We start from the raw sequence: 16,595 nt of genomic DNA, 5'->3' as shown, positions 1-16,595 counted from the left end.
TTTATCAGACGTCTAATAAGCTTGGGGTTGAGAAGCGCAAAGGAACTTGATTTGTTTTATATATTGTGTGTAGTTTGTGTGCAGTTAATAGAGAAGTCAAGTCATAATTCTTTAGGCTTAGCCAGTGATATTTTTAGTGTTGCAGGGAGGTTTGTGCAGCAGTCATGTAGCTAATGGGGAAATTCTGCGGAAGGTGGAGAGGGGCTCACGGATTGTCACAGTTGTGCCCCAGGACACAAAACTTATACTACAGGTAAGCTGATATTTAAGCTTTCTGATTGTCATTCAGTTTATACTAAACAGAATTTTTACAGGTTATATTTTAGGCTTTATTTTTTTAATTTTCAATCATTTATTATAAACCTTGGTTGCTATATCTCTTTTTAGCTTTAGATAAAGAAATGTTGGCACAATCTCTCACCCAAACACGTAAAGGGAAGCTTTTCTCAAAGTGAGAGTGGCTCAAATCAAAGAATGTTTGCCTCGTACGTGCAAGGTTGTGAGTTCCAATAGCAGTACTTACCCCACACACGTACAATAAAGAGAGGCTATTCTTGAAAGTCAAGATAAATGCTGAGCACAACTAGATTCTTCTATCAGCTTGCTCATTTTATAGCATTATGTTAGTTTTTTAAGAAGATTTAGATAAAATTATATATTCTAGCAGCTTAAATTTTTTTCTACACAACAGTGTTACTGTTTTCTGAGAGCATGACTCAAGTGGTAGAATGCCTGTGTTCAAATCCCAGTACTAAAAAAGGGTTACCTTTTTTATTTGTTTTATTTTAAGATGCCAAGGGGGAACTTGGAAGTTGTTCATCATCGAGCCCTCGTTTTAGCTCAGATTCGGAAGTGGCTGGACAAGTAAGTGCTGTGTACGTGACTAGTTTGCTTGCTGTGATTGATAGTAAAGACAGTAAATATGTCCAGAAAATCCTTCATTCTAGGTGTCTTCAGTTACATTTTAAAACCATAAATAGAATTATAATGGTTAAATAGATAATTAAAATGAAATTGAAAAAAGTCCAAGGCTTTTAAAATTCACAGAGGGACCTTTGGTACCCAGGAAAGCCTCCACTATCATGAAAAGAGTGATCAAATCTCTGAGAAATCTATTTGGACTAAAGTTTTTATTGCAAAGGTCTATAGTATGGTTTAAAACAAAAACAAAAACGAAACAGTAGATATCAATTCTCTGATGGCTTTCTGCTGGGTAGCTATAGGGAGGCTTAGTCTTCCAACTGCCATGGTGACCAAATCACATCTTTAAGATGGTAAATAATGTGGCACCTGTTTTTTTCATTCCATAATTTCAGTAGTAATCCAGCAGTAATTGTTTGGCATTTGAACTGTAATCTGATTATAACTGGCTTATATCATGACTATAAGCTGGGCCAGGGGCTTTGTTTTTATGCAATATCTTTGTCCATCTCTGTATCCTCCAGACTTATGTTTAAAGAAGCATTTGAATGCATGAGAAAACTGAGAATTAATCTCAATCTGATTCATGATCATAATCCAAAGGTAAATGTCTACACCTGCCATTTTTTTCTGACTTACTTTTCACTTAAGGTAGTCTGAATTAAAACTGTTTTTTTTTTTCCTTTTGGTAGGTGTTCCTTGAAAATGTGGAAACCTTCATAAGACAGATAGATTCTGTAAATCATATCAATTTGTTTTTCACAGAACTAAAGTAAGTATTTTGATAATTCTTAAGCATCATGTTCATAATTGTCACTCTTTTTAAGGAAATCAAACCTAATAATAAAGACAACTGCTCATTTTTAACTGTCACCATAGTTGTTAGATCCTAGGTTTTTTGCCATTTTCTTTTGAAAACTGCCTATCTATGACTAAAACTTATCATTCAGAGTTTATATTTGATTTGATTTTTAGGTATATATGTAAAACCTTTTTCTGTAAGATTCAAGTCAAATGGAGTCTTCGTTTGCAATGGCTTATAGTCTATGCTGGCCTCAAACTAATAAATGTGTGGCAACAAGTTCAACTACTACCTTTTTAATAAAACATTTTAGAAATGGAAAAGTTGAGAGAATTTTCCTATACTGCCACCTACATTCTCAAGTGTATGTTTTCCTATGTGTACTTTATCACTATGTATAGTCTATCCGTTCTTCATTTATCTTGTTTTAGAAAAAATATCAAGGTAACTTGTAGACAGCATTCCATGTCTCGGTATGTTACCTTCTGTAGCATTAACTAGAGTATATTCTTTTTTTTTTTTTTTTTTTGTCGGTCTTGGGGCTTGAACTCTGGGCCTGGGCGCTGTCCCTCAGCTCAAGGCGAGCGTTCTACCACTTGAGCTACAGCGCCACTTCTGGTTTTCTGGTGGTTTATTGGAGATAGGAGTCTCACGGTCTCTCCTGCCTTTGAACCGCGATCCTCAGATCTCTAGGATTACAGGCGTGAGCCACCAGCGCCCGGCTTAGAGTATATTCTTTATGTACTGCTACTTTGGCTTTTTAATCAAATTTGTCTGTAGTGAAATGCACAGTGTATCATCCACTGAGTGAGAGCAAATGTATGCTTCATGTAACCCTGAAACCCTCTCAAGCTAAAGAGCATTCCATTCTTAGAGAATTCCCACACATTCTCAAGCAGTTCCTTTTCTCCCATCCCTTAAACAATTACTGGTAGGGGTTGGTCACCATGGGTCAGTTTTCTGTGTTTAAAAACTTGATTTTGAGGTTGTGTGGGTTTTCTTTTTTTTCATGTATCACTAGTTTATTTTGTTTTACTACTCAGTGGTATACCCTTATGTAAATATGTGACCATCTATTTATATATTCCTCTGATTTTGGACACCTTGATTTGTTCCTGTTTGAGGGTAATAGGAATATAGCATCTACCAACATCATGATACAAGTCTTTCGTGGAATGTTTCATTTCTCAATATTTAAAATTTTTTTCAAGGCCTTTTTAATTATCTCATAAGTTTGCTGGTTGTATGTAAGTAGTTTGATCATGAAGCCACCTGTCAGTTACTGACCTGTGTATACACACTTGTTCTTAGAGAAGAAGATGTCACAAAGACCATGTACCCTCCACCAGTTACCAGCAATCTTCATCTGTCCAGAGATCCTGATGGGAAAAAACTTGACCTTATCTGTGATGCCATGAGGGCAGCCATGGAAAACATCAATCCCCACAAGTATGGAGCTGTTACTATTGTCATCTTTGGGACAGCAGGAGTACATGGTTGTTCTTGTCCAGTTTATTCATCCTTCTCATTGTGGTGTTCTTCACCTGTTACCTCAGGTACTGCCTGTCAATACTCACATCCCATGTGAAGAAGACGACCCCAGAGCTGGAACTTGTGCTGCAGAAAGTGCACAAGCTTCAAGGTAGAGATCCTCTCTATAGTTAGATGTTTAATTGGTCCTGAAGGTCATTGCTCTTTCCAGATGGTCGTTACCATGTCATTGTAACTACAGAGTTAACATGTGACTCTTTGGTCACCAGTTTGAGATCTTGTCATGCTTTTGAGTGCTGCCCTCCAAAGCATGTGTGAATGAGTCAAAAGTTCTATTTGGTCCAGTTTTCTCAGGAAAATGTATTACTCTGTCTTTTTGGTTATGTTGCTAGATTGATGGATTTTTTTTCCCCCAAATGGTTCTGTTTTCTTGGACATCAACAGAAAATGCACCAGGAGTTCCTGATGCTGTAAGTGCAGAAGAGGCCTTGAAATATCTGCTGCTTCTGGTAGACGTTAATGAATTATATGATCATTCTCTTGGGACCTATGACTTTGATTTAGTTCTCATGGTGGCTGAGAAGTCACAGAAGGTATGTAGAGTTATTATGTTTGTACTGTTTGGAGTCTTTTTTATATAATCATAGTGTGTGAACCCCCATTTTTGAGAGTGCAGTATTTTGTCTGGTGTCATTGTGAATATGGATTGGAAGTAGATCTGTGAGTCTCCAGAGCCTGCATTCCTAGGCTTCATTCTGTATTAGTTCTGTGCTTATCAGAATATTGATTGCCAGGTTGAGCAGGCAAAATAAAATTGTCTTGTTTCTAAGTTTGTAGGCATTCATATGACCTGTTCTCTTATAAGAGAAATTGATCAAGTAATCCTTGTTCTTCTCAGTTCTGTATCACAAAGTCCTTTTTTCCAGCGGCCATTTTTGTCCCCTTGGTGTATATGCTACAATCAAAATATTTGATCAACACAGATCTGTGTTTATTTTACTTTGTTTCCAGTCTCATTCTGTTTCCCGATTAGTTCTTTTTTCATTGTTGCTAAAACTGATCTTTTCCATAAGGAAAATTAAATCTTCACTCCCATGCTTAAAATTCTTCATGAGCTCATTGTTGCCCATGGGATAAAGTTCAGAGTCATAATATTACTTACACACTTTATATGATTTGGCCTCTACATCTTTCAGTTCTCATCATTTGGCACATGTTTTTCTCTCTGCTCATGGAGGGTGGGCAGTATGTTTGTTTCTCTTTCATCACTCCTTACCACCACCAACCTCCATATGCCTTTGTAGATAATGCGATATCTGCCTCTTATGGACCCACAGGGCTTCCTCTGCCCCCACCATTACCATTTGCCTGGCTAATTTTCACTCATCCAGATTGAAGGATGCCAAGATGGCATCTTCCCAGTGGCATCTTCCTAGTGAACTACTCTTGCCTTCTTCAGGGCCTGGAGAAGCTCTCATGGCTTCTGTTGCTGTGAGGGCTGCCTGCCCTCACATATTAGAATCTGCCTCCATCTACAATTAAGTTTTCTGAGTTGAAAGGTTGTGTTGCATTCCTTGTACTTATTTGGATGTTTAACAGGTTTTCTTGATTGAATATTCTGAGCATTTAATTATTTACTATTTTGGGGTTTTCCATACATGGGAAATTGCATTAAGAATAGGGAGTGGGATTGTAGGCTTAGCACAGTGAAAGAACACTTGCCTAGCACGTGCAAAGTTTGGTCCTCAGCTCTGTGGGGAAGAAAGCTGAAAAGAAGAGGAAGCATCTCTTTTTAGGAAGTAAAAAATAAAACAGAGCCTGGTTGCCAGTGACTCATGTCTATAATCCTAGCTGCTAAGGAGACTGAGATCTGAGGATAGCAGTTCAAAGCCAGCCCAGACAGAAAAGTCCATGAGACTCTTATCTCCAATTTCCTACCAGAAGTGGAACTGTGGCTCCAAGTGGTAAAGCGCTATTCTTGAGCAAAAAAGCTCAGGGACAGTGCTTAGGCCCTGAGTTCAAGCCCCACAACTACCACCACCAACAACAAAGTAAAACAGTTTACGGGATGTAGCACAGAGCTGGTGATGGTAGTGCCAATAAATACTAGGCTGACAGGGCCTCTGAGTTTTGTGTCCAACTGAGCATATTGATATCTTTGTTTTAACTCACATTATTTGTAAGTGGAGGTTGAGGAATGTCATAAAAACAGCACAAAGAGCAGTGTATTGTTGTGTTAGGAAAAACTTGGGTTCATTGGATCTCTACCTTTTAAATTACTGCACTCTTTCTAACGAAAGAGTGCAGTAATTTATGTCTATGAAAGCTATTATAAGTCTTCAAGATTAGTCACTATTTTATTCTAGCTACAAACATCCATGGAAGCATTTTTACCAAAACTTGTTTGATTTTGTATATTACATGACATATAAGCAATATATAATAAGCATTTAAAATTACATTGTTCTGGATTTATTGCTATAATCATAGTACACCTTTTATGTACACCGTTTTTATGTACACAGTTTGTGTACACAGTTTGATGTACACATACATACATATATATTTGCTTGTAAGTATCACAAGTAATAAAGATTTCCATTCTTCTTTTTTCTAGGATCCCAAAGAGTATCTTCCATTTCTTAATACACTTAAGAAAATGGAAACTAATTACCAGCGGTTCACTATAGACAAATACTTGAAGCGATATGAAAGAGCCATTGGCCACCTCAGCAAATGTGGTAAGTGTGAGGTTAGTGTGTATATTACTGCTTCAGACCTTTGAGCCAGGCAATAAAAGTTTATTTTTGACAGAGTAAGTTTCCACTGCTGCAAACTTAACAGTGCTGTTGTGTGTTCACTTTACTTTGTCATATGCTAAGGTGACTTCAGTGCCTCTGGGTTAAGTCTAGTTGATAGTCACCTAACATGTAAGTGCAACTTCAGTTTGTCTGGAGTGGGTGACCCAGCCTCGCACAGGCTCTGAAAGATACCATTTGAATTGGTAATGATGGAGTAGAACTGGAGCACTGGGATGGTATTCATGGTCTCTTTCACCCCATGTTCCTCCTATCCTATTCTGGAGCAGTTGCAATTCTTAATGAGGGCTGGTACAGACTTACTTGAATTTGATTCATCTGGACTGAGGGAGAACTGAAGCAAGTGTTTGATCAGATCCCCAGGGAATTCCCATGAAGGAGCCTGAGAAAACATGGAATAGAAGTATTAGCAATAATGCACTGTCCCAGACTGTGTTTTTCCTGCCTCAGACTCTGCAGCAATTCTTGCTAAAAATTCAGATTCTTGCAGTCTTTTGCAAGACATTAGGGAAAAAGATCGCATGGTAATTTTGTTTGGGACCACTGCTATAAATGAAGTCCATTATGCTTTTAAAGTATTAAGCATATGTTTGCACGCATCTTCTTTCTGCAGGACCAGAGTACTTCTCAGAATGCCTAAATTTAATAAAAGATAAAAACTTGTATAAAGAAGCTCTGAAGTTATATCCACCAAACTCACAGCAGTACAAGGTGAGTGATGTATGAAGTGAAGCTGTCCTGATTTGATTTGCATTTTACAGATGAGGACAACTTGCTTCTGAATGGCGCAAAAGGAAGAGATGGTATCTCATCTGCTTCTTGACAGGGATGATTTCCATAGAGTCCCCTGACACTTCACATGGCCTCTTCATAGCCCTCAGAGGCCATTTTTTTCTTTCCATTATGTGAAGTCCATTCTCTTCTTTCCATAAGGACAAAAAAACTGATGATGGTTCTTGTTTGGATTTATTTATTTATTTATATTTAATATTTGTTTGCCAATCCTGGGGCTTGAACTCTGGGCCTGGGCACTGTCCTGAGTTCCTTTTGTTCAAGGCTAAAGCACTCTACCACTTGAACCACAGTGCCACTTCTGGCTTTTTCTGTGATTAATTGGAGATAAAAGTCTTAACAGACTTTCCTGCCTGGGCTGGCTTTGAACCATGATCCTCAAATCTCATCCTCCTGAGGAGCTAGAATTGTAGGCATGAGCCTGGCTGGATTTATTTTTGGCATTGTTATATTATTTCCACTGTCTAAGATAGTGCCTATGGCCGGGTGCCAGTGGCTCACGCCTATAAGCCTAGCTACTCAGGAGGCTGAGATCTGAGGATCACAGTTCAAAGCCAGCCCAGGCAGGAAAGTCCATGAGACTCTTATCTCCAATAAACCACTAGAAAACCAGAAGTGGCACTGTGGCTGAAGTGGTAGAGCGCTTGCCTTGAGCTAAGAGCGCAGGGATAGCGCCCAGGCCTAGAGTTCAAGCCCACGACCGACAAAAAAAAAAGATAGTGTCTATGTAGGAACTTATTAATCGTTTGTTGAATGACTAAATAATATATCCCAGTAAGCTTTTAAATGTCAAAATAATTGACTGGGTTGATCAACCATAGAATTTTTACAAGTAATTCAAGAAATTCTCAAGTATAGTAACTAAAGTAGCTTAGAGCTTTAAAGAAATAATTACCCTGTTTTCTCATTCATCTTGAATATCTTTTCATCCCAGGCTATCAGCATTGCGTATGGGGAGCACCTGATACAAGAGAACCTGCATGAACCAGCAGGGCTTGTGTTTGCCCGCTGTGGTGCCCATGAGGAGGCTCTCTCTGCCTTTCTGACTTGTGGCAGTTGGCAGCAAGCGCTCTGCATGGCAGTTCAGCTTCACTTTTCTAAAGACCAGTTGGCTGGTCTCGGGAGAACTCTGGCAGGTAAGCCAGACCATTTTTTTGTCTGCTTACTGGCTTGGTTATTTCATTTGTTTGGTAATTGCACAAATCAGTTTAGAGCATCATACTTTAAAAGTCTTACACTGGTAAAAGTTACAAACAAAAACTAATATTAGGGCTGGGAATATGGCTTAGTGGTAGAGTGCTTTCCTAGCATGCATGAAACCCTGGGTTCGATTACTCAGTACCACATAAACAGAAAATGCCAGGAGTGGAGCTGTGTCTCAAGTGGTAGAGTGCTAGCCTTGAGCAAAAGAAGCTCAGGGACAGTGCCCAAGCCCTGAGTTCAAGTCCCAGGGCTGGCAAAAAAAAAAAAATTAAAAAGCATATTAAACACTATAAAGTTTGAGTATTACAAGAATACCTAAATGCAGTAGCATAATAAAGAAAGCAGTTTATTTCTGTCAGATCAGGACTGATGAATTCTGATGAGTTCTTCCATTGTGTGGTTCTGTAGTCCTTTGGGCAGCTGGTTGGAACTTAGTTATCTCTGCATCTGGGAAAGATGGAAAGCCAGAATGATAGCTGGAAAGCATTTACCTTTAAGTTGGCAGTATGATAATACTACCATATCTGCTCTTATCTTGTTTCTGGCAACTTGTATCTAAGAGTAGAAGAAGTTAATTGTCAATTTGGAGATGGAGCCATTGTATATAGACAGTAAGTGGATTGTTAGAAACCATAATAGCAGTTGCCAGAAATGGAGTGGAAGGAAAGGCTCAATGTAAAAGCAATCTGAAAGCACAGATAATTTCGCAATTCAGGGTCAAGGGCCCTGAGCCAGAGGTGAGACTACTCTCAAGAGTCTGACATTTTAGCTTGGAGGAAAGGAGGTAAAAGACTCCTGTGAACAGATGCAAGTAAGGCTCAGCTGTGCTTGAAGCAAAAAAGGAATGATTGATAAACTTTTCCTATCTTCTTGTCCTAGTCATTTTTCTGTTGATAATGATATAATACTAGACAGATAAGTTACAAAGAAAAGATGCTTACTTTGGCTCACAGTTCTGGCCCATAGTTGAATGCCATCGTCTGGTGATGGCCTTGTTGGCAGAGTCCTGAGGTGGTACAGGGCATCTGTCACATGTTAGAGATGGGGTTTGCATGTGCTATTGTGCTTTGGTCTCCTTTTTATAAAGCACTGGTATTAACTGGACATGATGGCCTATGCCATCTGGCATCCCAGCCCTTGGGAGTCTGAGGCAGGAGTAATAGGAGTTCAGATACGTCTGTGGCTATGTAGTCTCAAAACACAATATTAAGTCATGGGAGCCCCACTAAGCACCGTGGTTGAATTAAATTTCTACCCTCTTAACAGCTTACAGTGGGGATTAAACCCCAACAAGAGTTTCAGAAAAGGGAAAAACCATTCTAATTGTAACATTCTTTTTTAAAGTCTTATAAATATTGTCATGGTCTCCAAAGAAAAGCAATCCTGAAAAATTTCTAGATTGTAGCTTGCTAATATCTCATGTACGCTTTACAACTCCTCACTTGCTGTTTACCATGTCTTGTGATAGTGGATATCTTATGCTGTAGTAAGGATACCTAGTTGTCTCAGATTATTCACTTAAAGCATGTAGGGAGGGTAGAGATCAAAGATTTTTGAGCACTGTTATGCAATATAGTTATTTTGTGTGTGCGTTTAACTTAGGCAGTTTACACAAGCCAACAAAAGAAAGAAAAGATAACTATTTGGATGGTGGTGGTTAATCTGCCTACTTTTACTCAGTAATAAATAGTGTGACCTAAAGGGAGTGTGAGGTGGGAGACGAGACTGTGCTTGCCACTTGTTAACACTGGGTTTTATGGACCACTTTATCTCAGCTGGCTGAGAGTGACTTAGTTGCTAAGAATGATATGACTTGAAACACAGGCCAACCACTTCCACCCAGTGCACAGCCAAAGAATCACTGGTAGGTGGTCTCTTCCTATTAAAGGAAATCAATGGATTAGTGCCCATATTCTTGCCTTTGAAAGCTTTTTTAAAAGCTAATTTTGACCATTCATGATTTTCAAATCCTGTGCTAACTCTAGATTCTGTCATTTTAAAATTCCCTCATGGAAACTGACATGTCACATACATAGTATGATATACACTAAAGATAGAAAACCTACTTAATGTCATTGCCAAATGTTCAATTACAGGGAAGCTAGTGGAGCAGAGGAAGCTCAGAGAAGCAGCCGTAGTTCTGGAACAGTATGCCCAGGTGAGCTCTCCTCACCCCCTCTTGTACCTCAAATCTGGAACTTTGTGAGTGCTGATAGGATGCCACAGGCATAAAATTATACTTCTAATCTCATATAATAGGGTGCAGTCAAAATGCAGGTACATTACAATTTTACATAAAACTAACTTCAACCTATGTGATGATTCATATGCAACATAATTTCTTGTTGAGACTTAAGTTCTTTTTTTAAAAATTTTATTGTAAAGGTGATTTACAGAGGGGTTACAGTTACATAAGTCAGGTAATGAGTACATTTCCTTTTGAACAGTGTCATCTACTCTGTTGATCTCTCCGTTTTTTCCCTCCTGTCTCCCCTCACCTCCAAGTTGTATAACTCATTTCCAACATAATGTCTAGTGAATATCAACAGAACTACAAGCACTGAAAATTGATCAACAATCTAAAGGCTAGAATTAAAGATGTTTCAGGAGAACACATAGAGTTAAATCCATATCTCCTTGAATTTAGTAAGAGTTAATATCAAAAGCACAAGTAACCAAAAAACAATCCAAATTTTGAACTTCACAAAAATGAAGCATTTTGTTATCAAGAAGATAAGAAGCTTGGCAGTCTGATGCCTATAATCTTAGTTATTTTGGCAGTCAGAATTTGGAGAAACTTGCATGCAATTTGCCCAGTAAAAACATGAAAATGGGACCCCGTGCTGGGAAATATGGCTTAGTGGTAGAGTGTGTGCCTTATATGAATGAAGTCCTGTGTTTGATTCCTCAGTACCACATAGACAGAAAAGGGCAGAAGTGGTGCTGTGGCTCAAGTGGTAGAGTAATAGCTTTGAGCAAAAGAAGCCCAGGGATAGTGCCTGGGCCAGGAGTTCAAGCCCCAGGACTGGCAAAAAAAAAATGGAATCCCATCTTAACTAACAGCTGGATGCATTAGCACACCTATCTTACTAGCTAGGTTGTAGTCTGAGAGTTAGAGGATAATGATTCCAGTACAGTCAAGGCTTAAATGCAGTATTCCATCTCAATAAGCCAATTCTATGACATATACATATCATCCTAGCTCCATGGGAAGCATATATAGGTTAGATCTAGGTCAGCCTAAGTATGCACAGAAGACCCTATCCAAAAAGACTAATAGACACTAAAAGGACTGAGTGGTCAAGTAGAATGCCTTCCTAGCAACTGTTCAATTTCTTAGTACCACCAAAACAATGTAAAGAACTAATAGAATAGAAAAAAAAAATGCAAATCTGATATATCTGGTAAGAGTTTAAAATCCAGAATATTTGAAGAATTGTTTTAACTCTACAAAAATTAAGGCCATTTAAAAATGAACATAGATCTTCTCCAAAGAAGAAACATAAAAATGAAACTTGGGGGAAAATTGCAAATAAAGAAAGCTTATAGTACTGTTGTAGTCTGTTAACATTTTTCAGCATGGTCTTGTGCACAGTTATGGAGTCCACCTAATCTTACTGATTCAAGCTTGGTGGTGACACTGGGGAAACAAGCATTTCTTATGTGACTGGTGATACTGCTTTCCAGTGCTGTAAAAGGATCATACCTTCTGTTTTGTCATCATTTCCAGAAGATACCACTCCTTTGTTTTACCTCAGTGTTTATGGAGGTTGATACTGTGAATGTATTGAGCCTGGCATGATGCTGAGAGCTGTGGCTGTAAGGGATAAGGCTGGCTGGGGAGGTGGAGGCAGCTCTGTTACAGTTGCTTATGGTGATGTGAGATGCTTGCCTCATTCACCTGTTGTCTTCCTTGCTGTTTCCTGTCAGGATTATGAAGAAGCTGTGCTCTTGCTTTTAGAAGGAGTTGCCTGGGAAGAAGCCTTGAGACTGGTAAGAAATTTTTTAAAATTCTCTATTGGGTGCTAAGCAGAGAATGAGACCAAAGAGACGTTATCAGTTGGAATTACGTGATATATCTGTGTAATTAAAGAGAAATGGCTGAGACTCCTAGTCTAAGGATAAGCAGTATTTTTTTTTAAGCATTTAAAAAATTTAACCTTAATAATGTTTGGAATTTATTTTTCTGATTGTGATGTACTCTTTTCTCTTAGTGTTGTTTGCCTTTTTTTTTTTTTTTTTTTAATGCTGAAATGAGTGGAAATTACTTGGCTACCCAATAGGAAGCTTGGCTCCTCAGAAGAGTATCTTGAACATTGCTGAAAGGGACCCATGATTTGATTTTCCTAGTATCTTAACTCTTAGTAACTAAGAGTTTTCTCCTACCTGTAACTGTTGTATTTTTTCCTTTTTAGGTATACAAGTATAATAGATTGGATATTATAGAAACCAACATAAAGCCTTCCATCATAGAAGGTGAGGCTTACATTTTAGTAATGTGCCTATTTTAGAAGATCAGAGAAGGGGAGAAGAAAGATATGAGAGCACCCTGTGTTATTGCACTTTTAATAGGTAGACTCAACCAGAACTTCAAGAAATATGCTGAGCCTTTAAATTGTGACATATAAGAGATCTCAATGTTAGAAACTTCCATTAAGAATCTTGGTTGGGCTGGGAAGATGGCTCAGTGGTAGAGTGCTTGCCTTGCATGCATGAGGCCCTGGGTTCGATTCCTCAGCACCACATAAACACAAAAGGCCGGAAGTGGCACTGTGGCTCAGTAGAATGCTAGTCTTGAGCTGAAGAGCCCAGGGGTAGCACCCAGGCCTAGAGTTCAAGGCTCATGACCAACCAAAAAAAAGAATCTTGTTTGGAAATGGAGCTGTGGCTCAAAGTTATAGAATACTACATTAGCTGAAAAAGCTCAAGCATTTACGTTCTGAGTTCAAGTCCCGTGACTAACAAAAAAAAAGCATCTTGATAAATAGGTTTGGTTTTAGGGCAAGCCTGTCTGCTTGGGTCTCTCCTATATCCCAAACCAGATCAAACCAAATTCTAGCCCCTCTGGACTCTGTGCCAGTTGACTGCTGGCACTGAGGTGGGTTGTACAGTGTGGACGAAAAAGAAGTATTTGTGTTAATATTTGAGAATAACTGGTAAATTTGAATACAAGCAACAGTATTACATCAATTATATTTCCTCCATCTAATGATTGTGTTATGGCTATGTGAGACAATATTCTTACATTATTGTTTTAGAGATAAGTGCTAAGAGTATTTAAGAATGAAAGATTACATTTACAACTTAATTTCAAAAGATTCCATAAAAGTAACAATGTGTGTGTGCTTGTGTGTGTGTTTGTGTGCGCTGGCACGCACGCGCATGTGCAGGTATATACATGTTACACATATGCACAGAGTTACAGCAAATAAAAAATGGCAGAATATTAACGATGAATAAATCTTAAGTGAAGGGTACTGGTGTTCGTTGAACTGTGACAACTCCTATGTAGGCTTGGAAAATCTTTGCAAGTAAGGTTCATTGCTTGTTACCTGTTTCCATTGCCCGTTTCCCTGGCATACTTTTTGAACTGTTTGCTTCAGTTATCACTAACTAGGTATGGAAAGTGTTCTTTTTGGCCTAGTAATTATCTTTTAGCTAATTCTTGGATTTTCACCATTAATGAGAACCTAAAAAAAATGTTATTAACTCATCTACATATACCTAACACCTATAAATAAAATGTCCCTAGATATAATACCATTTTGAGGTTTTCATATATTCTTTTTCTCTCAGCTATTTTCAGAAATCATTAAAAGACATGTATTCTAAACTTGTGAGCATTTCAATGAAAGGTTTAGGAAGAAATGTTTAGTAACTTTTTTTTGATAACAGCTTTCTGTTACACTCTTATTTGCACACTTATTTGCATTCTTTTTTGCCTATCTTTTCTTAAGTTAGCTACCAAGTCTTCATTCAGGTGATTTTGCAAATTTAGTGATAGAAAGTATTTTGGGGTAATGTTGATGACCCAATGGATTCACCATTTCGAGTTTATTAAAGGGAGGAAAAAAATCTTGTTTGGAAGGCTTACTTACCTTTTTCTTTTTGTTGAATTTTAATCCTTTTTCAGTCTCTCCCTAATTTTTTTTCTTTTTGCTTAAATATCACACTCAAATTATTTTCCATTCTGCATCCCTAGCTCAGAAAAATTACATGATGTTTCTGGACTCTCAGACATCTGCATTTACTCGTCATAAAAAACGCTTACTAGTAGTTCGAGAGCTCAAAGAGCAGTCTCAGCAGGGGAATGTGGGTGAGTACCTTTGTGAAGCCTAGAGATACTTGTAATAGTGATATTTGCTGCTCTAACAATACCCGAGAGTTGTAACTTATAAAGAAAAAGTGTTTGACATATGGTTCTGGACATATAAAAGCATGTGCTTTTAGTGAGTGCTTCATGACAGAAAGGCAGATGGATAAATGCAGACATACATGTATAAAAGAATAAGGAGAGGGACCAGGAGTGTTTACAACAATTCCAGTAAGTGCAGCAAGCAGTCTAATTCTGCAGGAGTCAGAACTCAATCCTATGAGAAATATCACTCCTCTTGACCTCAGCACCATTAAAGGTCCTAGGTCTCAACACTTGCTCTGAGGATGAAATGTCAGTATATCTTATTGAGTGGGACTGTCTGTTCAAATCAGAGTAGTGTCCTCCTTGCAGTTTTATTTCTGTACCATGACAAAGTTTGAGATCCCTTAGGGACTGTATATGTCTTGTTTGTATGTTGGAGAAGAGCTTTGAGTCTGCGCCAAGTATAAAATCAAGGTGCTCTTCCAGATGAACCTGCCTGCTCCCCATTAAACCTGAGCACCATCTACTTCTGGGTTTCACAAAATGAATTTCCTCATTCCCCCTTCCCCCCCTCCCCTCCAATAAAACAGACAAAGAAAAAGTTTGGTTATCTACTGACTTAGCATATTAATAACTGGATTTATTCTGATTTTGAGCTCAACTTTGTAACTTTCATTGATCCTTCAATATGTGTGACTGACTATACTAGCAGTCGATCCACTTTAGCAGGGAATGTCTTCATCCACATCTGGTTCTTTTCTAGATGATGATGTGCATCATGGTCAAGAGTCAGACCTCTTCTCAGAAACCAGCAGTGTTGTGAGTGGCAGTGAGATGAGTGGCAAATACTCCCATAGTAACTCCAGGATATCAGCGTATGTATCCATCCAGTCAGTACATTGAACTTCCTCTGGGCGAAAGGAGATTGTGGAAGCACATAGGTTGCATTTGTACTAGGACAATGCAGTGGGCAGGAAAGACATTCTTCTAGGCCTGAAGGAGGTAGTGCAAGGACTGTCCCAGAATACCAGAATACCTTTCCTTTAAATTTATTTAGTGTGTTCTTACGGAATTCAAGTTGTTTTTCATTGTTCCAAGATAGTATCAGTTCTAACTTCATCTTACTCTATTTCAATCAAAACCTCAACATTTAGTCTTTAGAGTTTTCTTTACTTCTTGGTTATAAGACTTACACTGTCTCCCATGTTACATTTTATATGTATGTAAAGACACTTCTTTATAATCCCCCCTAAATATAAATGCAATCTGTGGACTTTGATTTCCCAGCAAGTGTTGGCCAACAAGTACATTTTGGTCTGTTTATTCCACAGAGAGCCTCCTTTTAAATAAACTTCTGTATAATTTCTGATAGGCGATCATCTAAGAATCGCCGTAAAGCAGAACGAAAAAAGCACAGCCTCAAAGAAGGGAGTCCCCTGGAGGATCTGGCCCTTTTGGAGGCACTGAATGAAGTGGTACAAAGCATTGAAAAATTGAAAGGTGTGTTCTTGGTGGTGGTGCTGGTGGTGATGATACTGATGAGATTTTGAAGGGCATTGGGAAGGAGGTGGTTTAGTTTTGTTTTGTTGAGACAGGATCTAGTATATATATAGCCTAAGCTAGCTTTGAACTATTTTTAAAAATATTATTATCTTTAAGTAGTTGTGCAAAGGAGTAACCTTTCATTAAATCAGTTTATGAATACAATGAGTCTTTATTTCTTTTCTTTTCTTTTTTTTGTCAGTCGTGGGGCCTGAACTCTGGGCCTGGGCGCCATCCGTCAGCCTACAACGAGTCTTGATCATACTTTTTAGAAAAATGGTGTCACTTGGTATATGCATGCTAGGTGTATACTTAACTGATTGAGCCATATTCCCTAGCCCTGGTCTAGAACTATTGATCCTCTATACCACCAACCTAGTTCATCTAATGATAATACAAAAAGTAGTAATGACTAGGCATAGTTCAGTAGATAATTAAGGTATAATTTTCCCAATTTGAGGGAAGGTGAACATTTTTACCAGAAATGGTCATTTTGGTATTCACTCATAAACCCAGCCCTTCTCAGCTGGTAACCTAGAAGCCTTCCAATTTAGCATCCACCTAACTGAACTGAAAGGTTAGCACTTAAGGCCAGGGTAAAGGATTATGTGACACTGCTTCCTGCTTGTTCATAGTGGGTTTGTGTTTTCTTTTGTATTCCTATGTT

The 16,595-nt window shown here is 38.4% G+C and overlaps 1 protein-coding gene across 1 annotated transcript in view; it reads left to right on the top strand.

The window, feature by feature from the left end:
• Elp1 (elongator acetyltransferase complex subunit 1) overlaps window positions 1-16,595 on the top strand; it is a 51,036-nt gene that overhangs the window by 28,009 nt on the left and 6,432 nt on the right. Inside the window, exons 19-34 of the mRNA XM_042695568.1 lie at window positions 138-253; window positions 791-864; window positions 1,446-1,524; window positions 1,614-1,693; window positions 3,035-3,172; window positions 3,280-3,365; window positions 3,659-3,807; window positions 5,832-5,955; window positions 6,647-6,744; window positions 7,760-7,961; window positions 10,125-10,186; window positions 11,959-12,021; window positions 12,444-12,504; window positions 14,231-14,344; window positions 15,150-15,261; window positions 15,759-15,886. Of these exons, the coding sequence (XP_042551502.1) occupies window positions 138-253; window positions 791-864; window positions 1,446-1,524; window positions 1,614-1,693; window positions 3,035-3,172; window positions 3,280-3,365; window positions 3,659-3,807; window positions 5,832-5,955; window positions 6,647-6,744; window positions 7,760-7,961; window positions 10,125-10,186; window positions 11,959-12,021; window positions 12,444-12,504; window positions 14,231-14,344; window positions 15,150-15,261; window positions 15,759-15,886 (1,686 nt within the window). The remainder of the gene's footprint in view (window positions 1-137; window positions 254-790; window positions 865-1,445; window positions 1,525-1,613; window positions 1,694-3,034; window positions 3,173-3,279; window positions 3,366-3,658; window positions 3,808-5,831; window positions 5,956-6,646; window positions 6,745-7,759; window positions 7,962-10,124; window positions 10,187-11,958; window positions 12,022-12,443; window positions 12,505-14,230; window positions 14,345-15,149; window positions 15,262-15,758; window positions 15,887-16,595) is intronic.

Source organism: Dipodomys spectabilis, unplaced genomic scaffold, assembly GCF_019054845.1.
Source record: "Dipodomys spectabilis isolate Male_0828 unplaced genomic scaffold, ASM1905484v1 ptg000006l, whole genome shotgun sequence".
In the NCBI taxonomy this organism is placed as follows: Eukaryota; Metazoa; Chordata; class Mammalia; order Rodentia; family Heteromyidae; genus Dipodomys; species Dipodomys spectabilis.
This window is presented reverse-complemented; position numbering and strand designations above follow the sequence as displayed.